The following is a 16,350-nucleotide window of genomic DNA, read 5'->3' as shown; positions in this document are numbered from 1 at the left end:
ACAAACCAAGGGAGGACATTCACAGTAAATGGTAGGGCACTGTGGAGTGTAGTAAAACAGTGGCATCACAGGTAGATTGGGTTGTAAAGAGAGTTTTTGGCATATTGACCTTCATAAATCCAAGTACTGTATAGGAGTTGTGATGTAATGGTAAATTTGTATAAGATATTGGTGAGGCCAAATTTGGAGTATTGTGTGGAGTTTTGGTCACCTAACTACAGGAAAGATATCAATAAAATAGAAAGAATGCAGAGAAGATTTACTAGGATGTTGCTCAGACTTCAGGAACTGAGTTACAGGAGCGTAAAAGAATGAAGGGAGATTTGATAGATGTGTACAAAATTATGAGGGATATAGATAATGTAAGTAGGGTAAGGATGATTGGAGAAATGTTTAGAGGGATCATTGGAGGGAATTTCTTCACACAGTGAGTAGTGGGAATGTGGAACAAGTTGCCAGCTGAATTGGTAAATGGGAGCTTTATTTTAACAATCAAGAAAAATTTGGATAAGTACATGAAGGATGGGGGAGTGTGGAGGGCTATGGACTGGGTGCAGGTCAGTGGGACTAGGCTGAGTAATAGTTTGGTGTAGACTGGAGGCTTGTTTTCTGAGCTGTAACGTTTTATGATTCTTTGGGTGACCAGAGAGATTGTGTGATCCAAGTGGAGATGGTTCTGAAGTGAAAGTGGATAGTAAAGGTTTTTTTAAAAAAAAAGCTCAACATCAAGAAGCATCTGTCGAGACCAAGAGGCCACAACACTTTGGTTGGACATCGTGTGTCAGGACTGAGAGAAGAGGAAAGGTTGACAGATTGTAGCAGCACATTGGGGGATTGAGGCTGCTTGCTGATGGGTTGAACAGATGAGATGGGGATGATAAGTATGTGGTGCCAGATAGGGGATTGGAATGGAATGGGAAAAGTGAATGAAGGGAGGAACAAAGTTGAGTTTGTGTAGAAGTATATGAGTGGGTGGGTGAAATGAAATTAGAAAAGTTGTTGTCAGCTACCCAGTGGAAAATGAGATGTTTCTCTATTTTGTATTGGACTCTCTGTAGAAATGGAAAAGGTTGAGAGGTGATAAGTTGGTATGGGACTGCAACTGGGGAGTTAAAATGACATGAAAACATGTCTACACTTGGTTTCACCAAAGTAAAGGAGGCTTATTAGAAACATTGAAGGCAGTAGACCAGTTAGGAAGATGTAGGTGGACATCTCCCACATTTTTAAAATGATTCTGCTTCCCTGGATAGTGATGAGGGAGCAGATAAGGACAGGGTTTTTTTTCCCACCCCAGTCAAAAGTGCCAGAGGAAGAGGATGGGCAGATTGGGATGAATGAGTGCACTAGGAAGTCATTAAGAGTGTTCCACCAGCAAAGTAGAGAAGTAAGGAGTGGGGGAAATATTGTTGTTGTTGGTTGTCCATTGTTCTTGTGTAAGGACAGGAGTGTTCTGAATCACTCATCCAATATGCATTTAATGAACATTAAATATAGTACACACATTTGGAAAAGATTGTTTGACTCTGGAGTTTTTAGAACTTTGTAAACCACACCACTCCACCACTTCCCACCATCTTTTCTTTGGCATCTTGCTGTGTAAGTGCCGAACATGCAGCACCTACTTTAAAAAACACTATCCTTTGTATTGATTGGAACACTCCTTCCAGATGAAAGTGCAATTTATCCTTTCCCAGTTAGAATTACAGCAGGACACTTCCATCCCTGCAGGAAAAGCCTTTGTGAACCTGCATAGAATCAGTTTTGCATGGCAGCAAGGATGACAACATTGTTTTAATACTGTGCAAGTTGTTACCACTTGTTGATTGCCAGTAACCTCTAACAAAATTTATATTCATTATCTAGAGATCTGTCCCAAGAATATGAACCTAACGTTATTTATAGGATGGCACCTACAGCAATATTCTGTTCCCTCAGTATTATTAAAATATATGCAACAACCTCGAGGAAAATTTGAAAATGTAGTTTTCTGATTTCTGAACTTGAACATATTTGAATTAAAACCATGCATTATATGAGTTACAAAAATGGATGATGTTACATTTGCAGAAAGATTGTATGTGATGCATTGTTATTTGGAATTGTAATGTTGAGTAACGATATATTATTGATAGCTAATGAAGAAGGCTGTGATTCTGATGGAGAAAATTGCTTTCGTGATTCAACTGCAGAAGATGAACAGACCCATGATCCAAAAGTTCAAGAATACCTTCAGCAAAAAGACACTGCTGTAATCTTCCCAGAAGCACCAGAGGAACAACATAGAACAGCCACACCAGAAGCTAGTGGACAGGAAGAAAATGGTAATTTATGAAGAATTAACTCAAAACCGTGCAACTTCTAGCTATTAAAAAGTATTGCTATAAAAGCAATGGTAATAAATCTAAATCAAAATAGTAGAAATCTGAAAACTTAAATGACCTGAAATGTTCATTGCGTTTCCACATATGTTTCCTGATCTTCTGAGAATTTCCACTATTTTCTGTTTTTGGATAATATGTATTATAGTTTGTCTTTTGTTTGGTACACTGGATGGTTTGAACAAATTTTATGTTGAATAGAATATGCCCACACAGGTTAAACATGAGTCCTGTTACTTCGGTCTGTCTTTAACTAAAATTTATATTCAAGTCAGAACAAGTGCATATGGTCCTTATTTAGCATCAGTTAGGCAAATATTTATCTTACTATACAGCATATTTAATATATATTTTACCTTTCAAGGCATATAAATGCTTCCCAACACTAAAGCATCTTAAACATAATAATACAGTATATAATACAGGCAGTCCCTGGGTTAAAGACATCCGATTTATGAACAACCTGTAGTTAAGAACCAGCAAGCCGACCATATGTAGAATGGTGTCAACTTCCAGTTTGAGCATGGTTCAGTATAATTTAAATTTTATTATTTTTATTAGAGAATAAGCAATCTGATTTAAATCGCATATTTCATAAGTGTCGCCTTACCCACCCCACCCCTCCAACTCTTTGCTGATGTGGCCATCACCCCTTGTTCGCTCCAATGCAGTCTCCCCCCCCCTTCTGATGCGGTCTTCTCCCCCCCCCCCACCCCCAGCGCTCGCTCCAATGCAGCTAACACCCCACCTAACACCAGACAAATGGAGCAAGAGGGAGGGAGGGGGGAGAGAGGGAAGTGGGTAGGAGGGAGGGAGGAGAGAAAGGGATGAGAGAGGGAGGGGGAGGGAGCGAAAGAGCTGGGCACGAAATTCGGAATTCTTAATTGAAAGTAGCTGTACTGTAGCCATCTGTCCATCATCTTTTCCTGTGAGTGTTAACATTTAATCATGATCTTATGACAGTACTGTTTTATTACCTGTATAATTATGTTCTGCATTATTATGAACTGTATTATTATGTTTAAGATGTTTGTAGTGTACTGAGAAGTTTTATATGCATATAAATGTGAAATATATACCATATACTAAGATTAACATTTGAGTAACTGATGCTAAATAAGGACCGTATGTACAAGTTCTAACTTAAATACAAATTAAGTTTAAAGGCAGACCTAGGTAACGGAACTCATATTTAACCCGAGACTGCTTTAATGCAGTACTGCACATAAGCAAATCTAAGATTGATCTCTAAGCAAACCAGATTAGAGTTCCATAGCCAGTCTTTGACTACCATATCAATGTCATAAAGTAAAAGTAATAAATCACATCAGTTTTATTGACAATTCAGCACCCACTTCATATGGCATTAAGTGCTGGAAGCTACTGTATAAAGTATTACTTTGGCAAGGGAGTGGAGGAGGGAGTATATATGGATCACATTCTGCTAAGTATTCACTATATTAAAAAACAATCCAAGGATCATACAGGAGAAGTGAACCCTTGGAAGTTACTAGATGGCAGCCAGTATTCTCAGAATGGCACACTGGTAGCAGAAGAAAACCAAGAGGAAAACATTTAAAATTCAAGACCCATCAGCAAATGTTATCACTTTGAGTTTTAACAATGCTAGTTTGGAGTACAGTTTCATCTCTCACAAAGGAGCTAGCTACCAAAATTAACAGATTAAAGTTTTATTTGGGTGATTTACAACATGAAAAACGAGCCAATTTTTCCATCTGATTCAGAAGTTATCTAATCAGTTGGTGGGGGGGGAGGTGGGCAGCCTCAGAGCGGGGGAGGGACCGCATGGAGCAGGGGTCTGTGTCGGAGTGGCGAGCTGTGGGGGAGACGGGGGAGGTGTGGGTGGACCACGTCAGAGCAGAGGGGTGGTGGGGGAGGAGGCACTACTTTTGAATTTAAATTATACTCAACCATGCTCGAACTGGAAGTTGTCGCCATTTTACTTCCGTTCAGCTTGTGGGTCCGTAACTACAGGTTGTCTGTAAATAGGACATCTCCAACCCGACGACTACCTGTACATTAATATGTGGCATTCTTGATTACAATTAAAAAAAATTAAGACGACATTATTAATATTGAATGGGCTCAATAATTTTGCATCCAAGATGCAGCAATTATGTAATAACTAGCCCCTCCCAATCTTTCAACTGATATGTATGTAGCTAGTTTGCTTTCCTGCCTGTCACTCAAAAATTAGTTGCAATCATTGAAGAACTATCAAGCAAATTTTTAAAATTCCTGATGTTAAAAAATGTAAATTAACAAAATAGAACTTCTCGTATTTGAATTAATGAAGTGTTCAATTTAGTCTATCCTTGACTTTAGCCAACCTGACCCAGATGTAACCAAATTATGCCTTGAGCAACATATTGAAGAAAGAACAATTGTATTGAATCTGTTGCCTGTCTTGGTATGTACTTTGCAATAAGCACGATCTACTGGAGGAATTCAGCAAGTCATTCAGCAACAATAGGAGAAAACAAATTGTCAAGTTTCAGGCTGAAACCCTTTATTGAGACTGGGGATATGGAGAAGAGAAGTGAATGTAAAGATGGTCGGATGGAAGGAGTAGATGTGTCTGTTGATGGGGTCTTTTTGCAGCTGGTGAAAATGATGGAAGCTGGTGGGGTGAAAGGTGAGGATGAGAAATCCAATTTTTTTTGAGAGTGGGGGGCAGTAAGGGCAGATCTCCAAGAAGCGTGGGAGATAGTTGAAGGCATAAAGGAGGACATTTCTGATAAAGACATCATCAAGAGAGTAGATATATTGAAGGAAAAGAAAAGGGATGGCATCCTTACAGGAGATCAGGAGGGAAAGGGTGCATTCCAGGTATCTTTGGGAGTTAGCGGGTTTTTATTAAATCTCTACAATAAAACCCTTGGTATCCGGCACCTAATGGGATTGGTAGATGCCGGGTAAGCGAATTTTTCAGTTGCTTGAGACAATGCCTAACTAATACATATACATTAAGAATAAACACTTTATAAAACAAAAATATAATACTGTACTTGAACTGAACAAGCTTCACTTGAAAGCATTTTATTTTATTTTCAGTCACTTTTTTTTAAAGCATTTAACTGTCATTACATTTGCAGGTTCCTCTCCCTGCAAGAGCTGCCCAAAATATGATCAATAACATTATAGATAATTAACTCCCCCCTCCCCCAAGTTTACAGATAAAACTTCTGACTGAGGTGACTCTTACTAAGCAGGGATAAGGAGGCACTTTTCAGAGAGTCATCCCAACAGCGAGCAGCATCAACCAACTCTTCATCCTGTGTGACACCATTTTATTCAAACACAACTTTTTTCATACAGCTGCTGCAGGCAAAGCACAGCCAAGGCACTCTGCTAGCAAAATATTTGCTCCCATCTTCACCAAAAGTTCATGTCAGTGGTTCTCAACCTTTTTCTTTACACTCACATACTACTTTAAGTAATCCCTATGCTATAGGTGCTCTGTGATTAGTAAGGGAGTGCTTAAGGTGGTATGTGAGTGGAAAGAAAAAGTTTGAAAAACATTGTTTTAATTGTACTTAATTGACTCATTATGTGCACAATTTCATAACTCCAAAAGAAGTGGGCCAATGAAATTTTTCTCAAGCAAAATATTTCAATAACAATTCAGTCTAGAGCAGTGATTCTTAACCTTCCCTTCCCACTCACATACCATCTTAACAATCCTTTACTGATCACAGAGCACCAATGGCATAGGGATTACTTAAAGTAGAATGTGAGTGGAAAGGAAAAAGGCTGAGAACACTGGTTTATGTGTTACTTCATAGAAAATCTACTTTTACAATTTTAAACGTGTTTTTGCACCTATTATCTTTATTTATTTATTTTTAAAATTCTTTCTCCCTGGTTGGTTGAGGCTGCCTGATGCTTGAATTCTGGTTACCAGAGATTTTACTGTATATGGCTTGTCTCTTGAGATGAAGACAAAGATCTAGAAAGGAGAGAGAAGTGCCAGAAATGGTCTTAGTAAAATTCAAAGCAGGGTGGAGGGTAGTAACAAAGTTGATTAAAAATGATGAGTTTGCACAGGTACAGGAAGCAGCCCTAATGCAGTCATCAATGTAAAAGAGGAAGAGTTGGCGGTAGTGTCAGAGTAGGTTGAGAACAATGTGGCCATTAAAAAAGGCAAGCAGAGATGGGACCTATGTGAGTGCCCATGGGTATACCTTTGATTTGTAATTAGTGTGCGCATTATCTTCCTCTGCATTCAGCACCCAAAATTTCAAAGCATGAAGAGGCAAGGTTGCCATTAAGATGAACTAATTAAAATGATTGTACAAAGTAACTGCTAATTTTGCAATTGAAATGATGAATGTGATTGGTTTGTGCATCTACCTTATGTTTATTTCAGTGAAAGTCTAGAAGGACAAAGCTGTTCCTATCATCTTCCATTTTTTAATCAAGCAATTCCATTGGACATTTTCTATGTGATGTGGAAGTATTTGTCTGGTTCATTGTCAGTTTTGAGCTTTGGTTCTTCTGTTACATTCTCGTTTGTACAATTTTTAAAAATAATTTTAGTTAAATACAGCTGTTGAAAAGTAAATCAGATTAAAGAGAGCAGGTTCCATCCCTACATCCCTCACACTTAAAATGGAAAATCCTTACTTTTCTCAAATCAAAGAGTTGCTCTTTTAATTCTTTAGTCTGTTACATGAGGAAAGTGGAATCTTACTGTGTGTGATAAATTTTTCACATGAGCAATGCCACAGGAAATCAGCCTGTGAAACATTTATTATTTAAAAGTTGCCTGCCTAATAGCAAAAGTGAAACTTGTACATAAATAGCTCATCAACATTGAACTGAATGAGCAAATGGAGTCAATACAATGAAATATAGATATTACAACTCCCTGGTTTAATGCAACCACTAAAATTAGATTTACAGACACACAGGTCTTCAAAGATATCAGCTAAATTAATTATGACTTTTCATGGAATATTTTGTAATGTTTTTCTTCCTCTGTCAATCAAAGATATTTCTCCAGGCGACAAACCAAAATGCCATCTTTGATCACAACTATTAGATGCAAGCTGCAATTTGTGGTTTTACAATACCTGAATATCTGTAAGATAAACTAACCAGAATAGTTTCATTTTCTTTTACTTTGGAAATAGTGAGGAACAGTTGAGTGCTCTCCATGTTTGATGTGCGTAACTATGGCATATTTAAAATTTGTACTCCGACAGAAGCAAAGAAATTTATTGGGTTAGCCTACTTTTTGATATCAAGTTTAATTAGCTTGGGAGCATGTAATTGGACAAAAGTCTTGCATTATTAAGCTCTCTTTTAACCACAAATTTAAGTTGAGTTTTTTTTTAATGTATACCATTTCAAACTTCTAGGAACACCCGATGCTTTTGCTCAGCTGCTTACGTGCCCATATTGTGATAGAGGATACAAGCGTTTGACTTCACTAAAAGATCACATTAAATATCGCCATGAAAAAAATGATGACAACTTTAGCTGTTCCCTTTGTCGCTACACTTTTGCCTACAGAACACAACTGGATCGTCACATGGCTTCACACAAGTCAGGGCGAGATCAGGTAAAAAGGAACTAATCTGTTCCAAGCAATCTCATTGAAATGTACAAATTTTTGACATAGATTGAGAAGCTGTTATGGAAAATATGGACAAGTACTGTTGTTCTACATATTTATTTTGTCATTATTGTCTTGAAAATTAACAGAATAGTTAAAAGCCAAGCTTATAAAGGATGACTTATTTTAAAAATTAGTGTTCATTCCCTTTGAATGTACCAATTCTGAGAAATTGTTTATTTGTTGACAATTACATCAGTGAACATCTCTTCAGTGAATCCACCAGGGCAAGGGAATTTGACTTGTGGGCTTCCCTTCAGAAATGCTCATTAATGTTCATATCTGATGCCAGATGAGTAGCTCCAATAGAGATGGAAAATGGTAGAAGAGAAGAGAAAAGATTTTTTTTTAAATTACTTGCACTTATACAGTATATCTTGCAACAGATACAAATCATAGAGTTTACAGAAGGAGAGAAGGGAATTAAGATGACTAAGCACATCCTCAGGAGTTTGCAGAAGTTTGCTATGACATCAGAAACCCTGGCAAATTTCTACATATGTGTGGTGGAAATTGTGCTGATTGGCTGCCTCAGAGTCTGGTATGGGGGCAACAATAGCCCTGAGTGAAAAGTCCTGCAAAAGGTAACGGATGCAGCTCAGGACATCACAGGCAAAATCCTCCCCATCATTGAGAACATCTGCATGGAACACTACTGTCAAAGAGAAATAGCAATGATCAAGTGTGCACATCACTCAGCACATGCTCTGTTCTTGCTGCTACCCCTCCAACCATCAACAGCAAACTCAATCAGGGATACATTTAAGGACTCTTATTTTTGCACTTTATTGATTTTGTTTTCCTTTGTATTGCACTGTCAGTTTGTTTACATATCTTTATTTGTTTATGTGTGTACGTTAAGAGCAGTTATTTTTGCACAACCCAGGAGAAAGAATCTCCGGGTTATATGTGATGTCATGTATGCACTGTGAGAATAAATCTGAATCGGACAATGATGTTCCAATCCTCCCACTGTTTTCCAATGGTTTACCCAAACTAGACTATGTTTAAATTTAGAGAAAATTAGAAACTCTGTCTATGAATCCCCTTCTAAGTTTGAGTTAACCTGGCGACCATTTATTCAATATTTTCATTTGTGGTGAGTTGATCTGGCTCTGTTTTCTTTCTATGATTATGTATGATAATTGGGCTGTAAGATGAGATCGGAGTGATCGGCGTGGTTTAGCTATATCTGTAGGTTTTTTTTTAAGTTTTTTTAATTCAGATTTGTTTTTTCTTCTTTTTTGGGGTTTTTTTTCTCTTTTTTCATATATTGTTATTAATTATATCTTTTTTTTTAGAGATAGTTCACACCCTAAACTGATCTAAAAAATTTTTTTATGATATATTTTTATTCTGTAATATTATTGTTTAATATCTCTGTATTAATTCATTACTTACTATGTATTTTTTATATCTCTTTGAACTGTATGTGTTTATAAATTATAATAATAATAAAAAGATTGAAAAAGAAAGACAATGATGTTCCACTTCGAAGGAAGATATTGAAAGGAAGAGGAGGAACCAGTGGGATCGAATTGTTTCGAGCGAGACCTCCATGGGATTTGTATGGAGACTGAAATATTCATTTCTAGTGCTGAATGAAAAATATTAATAACGAGGGAATGGAATAGTCTATGAAAATGATTGGAGAAAATTGTTGAAAAAGATGAAGCAAGTGTACAGAGGAAATTGTATAGAGGAAGTGTATAGTTGTCAATTTAGTTAATTTTTGTGGTAGATTTTGACCAAAACAAATATGAATATTTGATAAGACTATTGTTTATCTGTTAATTGTCAAATCTTCTGGAAAATGCATGAAATTTGACTAAAGATTTTTTATTTCACAGCGCCATGTTGTAACACAGACGGGTGGAAACCGGAAGTTCAAGTGCACTGAGTGTGGAAAAGCATTTAAATACAAGCATCATTTAAAGGAGCACTTACGCATCCACAGTGGTAAAATTTTATATGCTTTGATATTTCATGCAGATGGTGAGAGAGGTGTCTTGTAAAATGTCCTCATTCTTCCATTTTCACAATCCAACATAAATGCCTGTTTAAGTTTTCTTGTGTTCTCTTCCATCACCTTATCAACACAAAATATTTATTGCTGCATTGAATTTTCTCTTTCGCCTTCTTTTGGAATCAAACAAATAGGAGTTTTTCTGATTATAAATTGTGTAAAATCTCAAATACTTGCACCAGACAGCCTCAATTTTTTGACACTCCTGGCTTGAGTATTAGCTATCCTGCTCTATTGGAAAAAAGCTTGATCAGAGGAAAATAAACTTTGGCAATCTGTAGTATTACTATATCAAGGACTGTCATGCAGGCATATATCTAGAAAAAAACTAGAAGATCTTCTAATACTAAGCCTCTTTTTGAAGGCTTGAACATGTCACTGTCCTATAAAATCAATATAGAGGCTGGGTTTATAACTCTATGGCATTCAGCATATTCCTCTTCATTTGTTACATTGAAAAGGGACAGGTGAAAAAATTTGGAACTCTTATTGGGGAAAGAGGCATCCGTGAGAGTATTTGTGAATATCTGATCTTTCACCCCCCCCCCCCCATTCTACTTTTCTCTAATTCTGTCTTAAACTGTTCTTCAAGCATAAAATATATTTTTTCCTAAACCCAATAGCCTACATTTTTCACTTAGATTTCTGAAGCAATTCCAGTTATGAAATAGAGCAGTAAATTGAAAATAACTGCAATGGAATGATGTTTGAAATCATTCTATTACAGTTAGGTGATAAGATATAGGAACAAAAATAGGCTATTCGGCCCATTGAGACTGCCCTGCCATTTAATCATGAGCTTGGATGTGGTTCTGCTTTCAAAATCTTGAAGAAGCACCTTCAAGAGCAGAGATCTTTTTAAAAACAATATTTAAGGTATTGATTTGTTCTAAATGCATCATTCACAATACCATTGCTGACTAAATAAAATATATTCAACTTTTCCATGATCTCTTTGTTTTTCTCCACTTTATCATAAAACCTGACAGATTGGTGGTGCCAACTCTTTTAAATTGAAAGGAAAGTATTAATTTAACATTTATATTTCTGAAATACAGTCACTTGTTTTGAACTTGCGGTTAATGAAACATTGGCATGGCAAGTTAATGTTCCTCAAATTAGCATTTTGATGTTAATCCAATGGTATGAACATTGAATTCTCCGATTTAAGATGACACACATCTTTCTTTCCAAACCCCCCTGAATCTTTTCTCTCCCCCTCTTCTTTTCACTTGCCTGTCACCCAAACACTCAACCCACTGAGTCTTCAGACCTCTCCCCTATTTCTCCAGTCTCCTCACCCTTATCTAATTCCACTCATCATCTTCCTTCTTGTATTCCATAATCTCCACTTTATCACCTCTTAGCCTCTTTCACTATCTCCACCCATCCTTCCCTACACAGCTCCATATGTCCATCAATTCTTCTTCATCTGGATCCACCTTTCTCATCCCTCCCCCTCACTACTTTTATACTGGCTATCTCTCATTTACATTCTCAGTCCTGATATGGGGGTGGGGGAGGGGTGAGTCTTGGACTCGATTATCGACCATCACTTTGCCTCCACAGAATCAGCCAGATCCACTAAATTTCTCTCTTAGTTAATTCCAGTATCTGCAGTCTCTAAGAAATCAAGTAAAAGTGCAGGGTTTATTTGTTACAAAGACAAAAGTACAGCGTATAGAGAAAAATGCACTTTAAACAGTGCAGGAGTGCAAGGGCATCGTCTTTTACCAATAAAACAATGAACAGCACTGACATTGATCATTTGGCACAACTGATCTTGCCACTAACATTTTTTCTTCTTTTTAGACTGCTCTGCTCACAAAAATATTCATTCTTTTTACTTACAATTCTATAACCTATCTTTTTTTTTTCCTACTTTCCCTTTTTATTTTACTCCCACACTTTCAATATTCCAGAAATCTTGGGGTATAGAGTTTTTATTTTCATTTAACGAAAGCTTCCTTATTTTGCCTTCCCTTGACCTCTGCCCCTTGGGGTTCTGGATATATTTTTCTATTCAGGAATATATTTACCTTGATCCTATTTGAACCTCGTCCCACTTATCCATTTTCTCACCCTTATGTTTCTAATCTACTTTTGCTAAAACCTTTGTCAGCTTTCTAAAATGTGCTTTTCTTGTATTTTGGCTTTTACACCTAATCTTCATAACCTTGCAAAATCAAACTGAATTATGGTCACCGCTACAAAAATAACCTCATGTTGAAACTCTTCCTCCTTCTACCTGTCTGGCTTCATTTCCTAAAACTAAATCTAAATGTTCCAAACTCTCATTAGGCTGGGCCAAAAATGTTGTGTAAAAGTTGAAATCTTGCACTGATTTTATTTCATGATATTAGAGTAATTGAAATCCTCCAGAGCCACTACATATTTTTTGACAAAGATTTGCCTACAAATTTACCTACTTTAGTTTGGAGGTTTACATTATACCAAATTGTACTATATGCAACTTGTTCCAGTTCATATTTGTTGCTGAATTAAAATTGTACTTAACATTGAAACTCTTGTGTCTTGCTCATTGTATGAAACAAGTGCGGTATACCTACATTTCATTCATTAATTTCTTGGAATGCAACTCTGGTTCTGTTCTCCTCCCAGTTAAATGTTTTGATTTTATTATCTCAATATATTTTCATTGTATAACAACCTGCTGCATCTATCAGAAAGAATCCGAGCCCATGTTAATCTCAATCATAATGAATAAGATTCATTGAAGAAAAAAGAAGCGTGCTCAAAATAGGTTTCTAAATTTTAACTTGTACTTTGAAATAGTGCATCTTGTCTTATTTATTTACCTCAATACTACTTGTATTTTTCCGATCTCTTTCGAGTCACTGTGTCCCATTAGTACAATCCCAGCAATATTTTTACTGATGTATTTACATCCTTAAAGGCATGTAGCACTGACAGAATGACTTATTTAATTTGTAATCTGCATCTTCTCATCCCATTATTATGGATTTTTGGAGAACACAATCAGACTAGCTAATTACTTACAAAAGAAGACAATTATATCAGTTCAGTATTTTATTGGGCAACTTGTTTTTAATTTAAAATGAAGAACTGTCTGAATTATGTTAATGGTTTATTTTTTTTCCTTTTTCAGGAGAAAAGCCATATGAATGCTCTAACTGCAAGAAAAGGTTTTCCCACTCAGGCTCTTACAGCTCACACATCAGCAGTAAGAAGTGCATTGGGCTTATATCACTTAATGGTAGAGCACGTTCAGGAATCAAGACACCTCAAGGCACTTCTCCATCCCTTTCTCCTTCAACCAATAGCCCTGCTAGAACACAACTTCGTCATAAGCTAGAAAATAACAAGCCTTTACAAGAACAGCCTGCCATAAACCAAATCAAAACTGAGCCTGTGGATTATGAATACAAAACTATGGTCGTGACCTCTGGTATCAACTGTGCAAGCTCTTTCCAAAATGGAGGATTTAGTGGCAATGCTCCAGTGCAGGTTACAACTTCTCCTCAGAGTGTGGTTCAGGCTGTTGTATTGCCAACTGTAGGCCTGGTCTCTCCTATTAGCATAAATCTAAGTGACATTCAGAATGTTCTTAAAGTTGCAGTATTAGAAAACAATCATGTTGCTCTCCCTTCCAAAGAATCAGGAACAGTCTCTTCTGGATCTGTACAGCAAAACAGTCATTCCCTCATTTCATCAATTAGTCTTCCCTTGATTGATCAGGACGGAACAACCAAAATCATTATTAACTACAGCTTAGAGCCAAGCCAACTCCAAGCTATGCCACAAAATTTAAAAAAGGAAATTCCTAATCAAACAGACAGTTGTACAAATGAAAAGCCACCAGAAGACCTCACAGTTAAATCTGAGAAAACGGAGTCAAGTGCAGAAGGAATTAGTAATACTTGTCTTCTTTGTAATGACTGTCCTGGTGGGCTTAATGCACTTCACGAGCTAAAGCACTATCACTTAAAAACTGAAGCTCATTCAGGAGAAAGCAGTGTTAAAGGCCCTGAAAACCTCGCTGGAGCTTCTGTATCAACAGAAGAGAATACCTCTTCAGATCAAGAGCCATTGAAGAATCTCTTGTCACTTCTGAAGGCATATTATGCATTGAATGCGCAACCAACATCTGAGGAATTGGCAAAGATTTCAGTTGCTGTAAACCTACCATTAGAAAAGGTGAAAAAGTGGTTTGAGAAAATGCAGACTAGTCAGATTCCAGTCCAGCCATCTTGTCCCTCCTCACCCACACCAAACAATGAGGACATCAAACCAAAGCCATTCATCAGTGATCCAGATTCATCACCTTGTGATGTCCAAGGTAACTCAGCAAATTCCGAAACTCAGGATAAGCTGACTGAATCTCAAACTACAAATACGCCACTTAATGCAACTGCAGAACCTTCAAAGACTAATACTCCTTCCCCATCACCATTGAATCTATCTTCTGCATCCTCTAGAAATTCACAAAGCTATCTCAACACACCAGATAGCAATCAAGAGGATTTGCAGTTAGAACCTCTTGATCTATCACTTCCAAGGCAGCAAAAAGAAGGGCTTGAAAGACCCACTATAACCAGTGTTTACCACAGCAGTGTTCATTATGTCCAAGAGGAGCCCTTAAACTTGACATGTTTAAAGAAAGAACAGATAGAAAATGTTAGTATTAATGAAGGAAACTCATCAAGTGCCAAACCAATAAATATTGCAATTCCTGCAGTTACTACCAAACTTCCCACAATTGTTGCCATTTCAAGTCAAAACAGTGTTCCATGCCTCAGACCTCTAGCTACAATAAAGCCGGCCAACTTCATTCCACAGGTGGCCTACACATATAAAACAATGAATTCCAATGGACCTGAACAGCAACAGAAATCGGCTCAAGCTAATGGAAATCATCTAGTGAGTGCTGAGTTTTGGTTATTATGATATGTTTGACATTAAAGAAGTTTAATTCTGTTTTTCACAAACCATAGTGCTTTTTATGCTCATATTAGTGAAGACTTTGCCCTAATTACTGAAACGGGCAACATAAATTCCTGAAGAACTGCACAGAAGAATTGTACCAAGAACTCAATAATTTGCTCATAGCATAGTTTGCTGAGAACATCAAATTACAGAACAATTCTGATTATCCAAAATCAGATCCTCCAAAATTCTCATTTATCCGAAAATGTTTTAAAATTTCAGATAAATGAGGATATCCAAAACAAATCAGAAATCCTCATTTACCCAAAATTTTTTCAGAGCCCAACTGATCGGGGATGTCAGGATGCTGGTGGCAGCAGGGACCTTGGGCTGCCAGCACGAGCGGGGTATCAGTGGGGAGCTGTCGGTGATCAGTGGAGGCCAGCATTTTTTTTTTTGGAGAGAATTAAACATTATTTTAGTGCTTAAAAAGCCTTCACTTGTTGTTTAAACAATGATACAAGTGATTTGCTGTTGCTACAGGGCTGTTTTTTTTTAAAAATGACCAGTTCTCTGAAAAAAAAGATGGCTATCTGACATGGCTAGGTCCTGAACATTTTGGATAATCGAAGTTGTACTGTATTTCCAAACCCTTAATGCAAATGCTGAACATGCACAGAAATAACCAATCTTGCAAATAAAAAGTGGAGTTTAACACATTTAAATGTTTTACATAAGAACATAAAAATACATAAGAAATGAGAACCAAAGTAGGTATCTGGCCAGTTGAGCCTGCTCAGCCATTCATGGTCCACCTACTTGCCTTCTCCCCATAATTTTTAATTGTTTTATTAACAAATGCAAGCCTACTTCCTTGAATTGTAAAGGAAACTAGCCCTATGGCCATTGAGTTGACCAAACCCTTGTGCATGAAAATCTTCCATTAGAAATTTGCCTCTCACAACAGTAACAAACCTAACCCAACCACCCACAACATGTTCCTCTGGACTTCTCCTTTCCCCATTGGTGCCTGGCCCAATTGGATCCCCAGTCCTTGCACCTGATCATCACCTCTGATTATGCCCACTGACCACTCATCTCTGGAGCTGAATGCACCAAGATTAATATATCAATTCAATGCTTAGTTTCGAATTCACAATCATTGACGCTTCAGCCCTCCCATTAAGGATACCAGGTGGATCCCACTTTCCCTCTCCTTCAATGACATTCTGTGACCTCATTGGAGCTGGAAGAGAAATAGCTTCTCTACACATGTAGAAGTTGTCCCTTTTAGAGAGTTGTAGTCAGAGACACATGTAGAAAGTATGCATTTATCTTACTGAGCATTTCCAATTTAACAAATCTTATGCAGAAGAATTTCTAACCTTTTTATT

General features: G+C 37.2%; 1 protein-coding gene across 6 annotated transcripts in view; it reads left to right on the top strand.

The window, feature by feature from the left end:
* The window catches only part of zeb1b (zinc finger E-box binding homeobox 1b), a 138,480-nt gene that overhangs the window by 115,740 nt on the left and 6,390 nt on the right, over window positions 1–16,350 (top strand). For 5 of the 6 annotated variants that reach the window (XM_069914480.1, XM_069914477.1, XM_069914479.1 and 2 more), the window contains 4 exons: window positions 2,136–2,324; window positions 7,766–7,968; window positions 9,873–9,981; window positions 13,179–14,950. In XM_069914480.1, coding sequence (XP_069770581.1) covers window positions 2,136–2,324; window positions 7,766–7,968; window positions 9,873–9,981; window positions 13,179–14,950 — 2,273 coding nt within the window. The remainder of the gene's footprint in view (window positions 1–2,135; window positions 2,325–7,765; window positions 7,969–9,872; window positions 9,982–13,178; window positions 14,951–16,350) is intronic. The other variant, XM_069914476.1, reaches the window with a different exon arrangement.

Source organism: Narcine bancroftii, chromosome 1 (genome assembly GCF_036971445.1).
Source record: "Narcine bancroftii isolate sNarBan1 chromosome 1, sNarBan1.hap1, whole genome shotgun sequence".
Taxonomy (NCBI): domain Eukaryota; kingdom Metazoa; phylum Chordata; class Chondrichthyes; order Torpediniformes; family Narcinidae; genus Narcine; species Narcine bancroftii.
The sequence above is the reverse complement of the archived record's forward strand: the minus strand, read 5'-3'. Positions and strand labels throughout refer to the sequence as shown.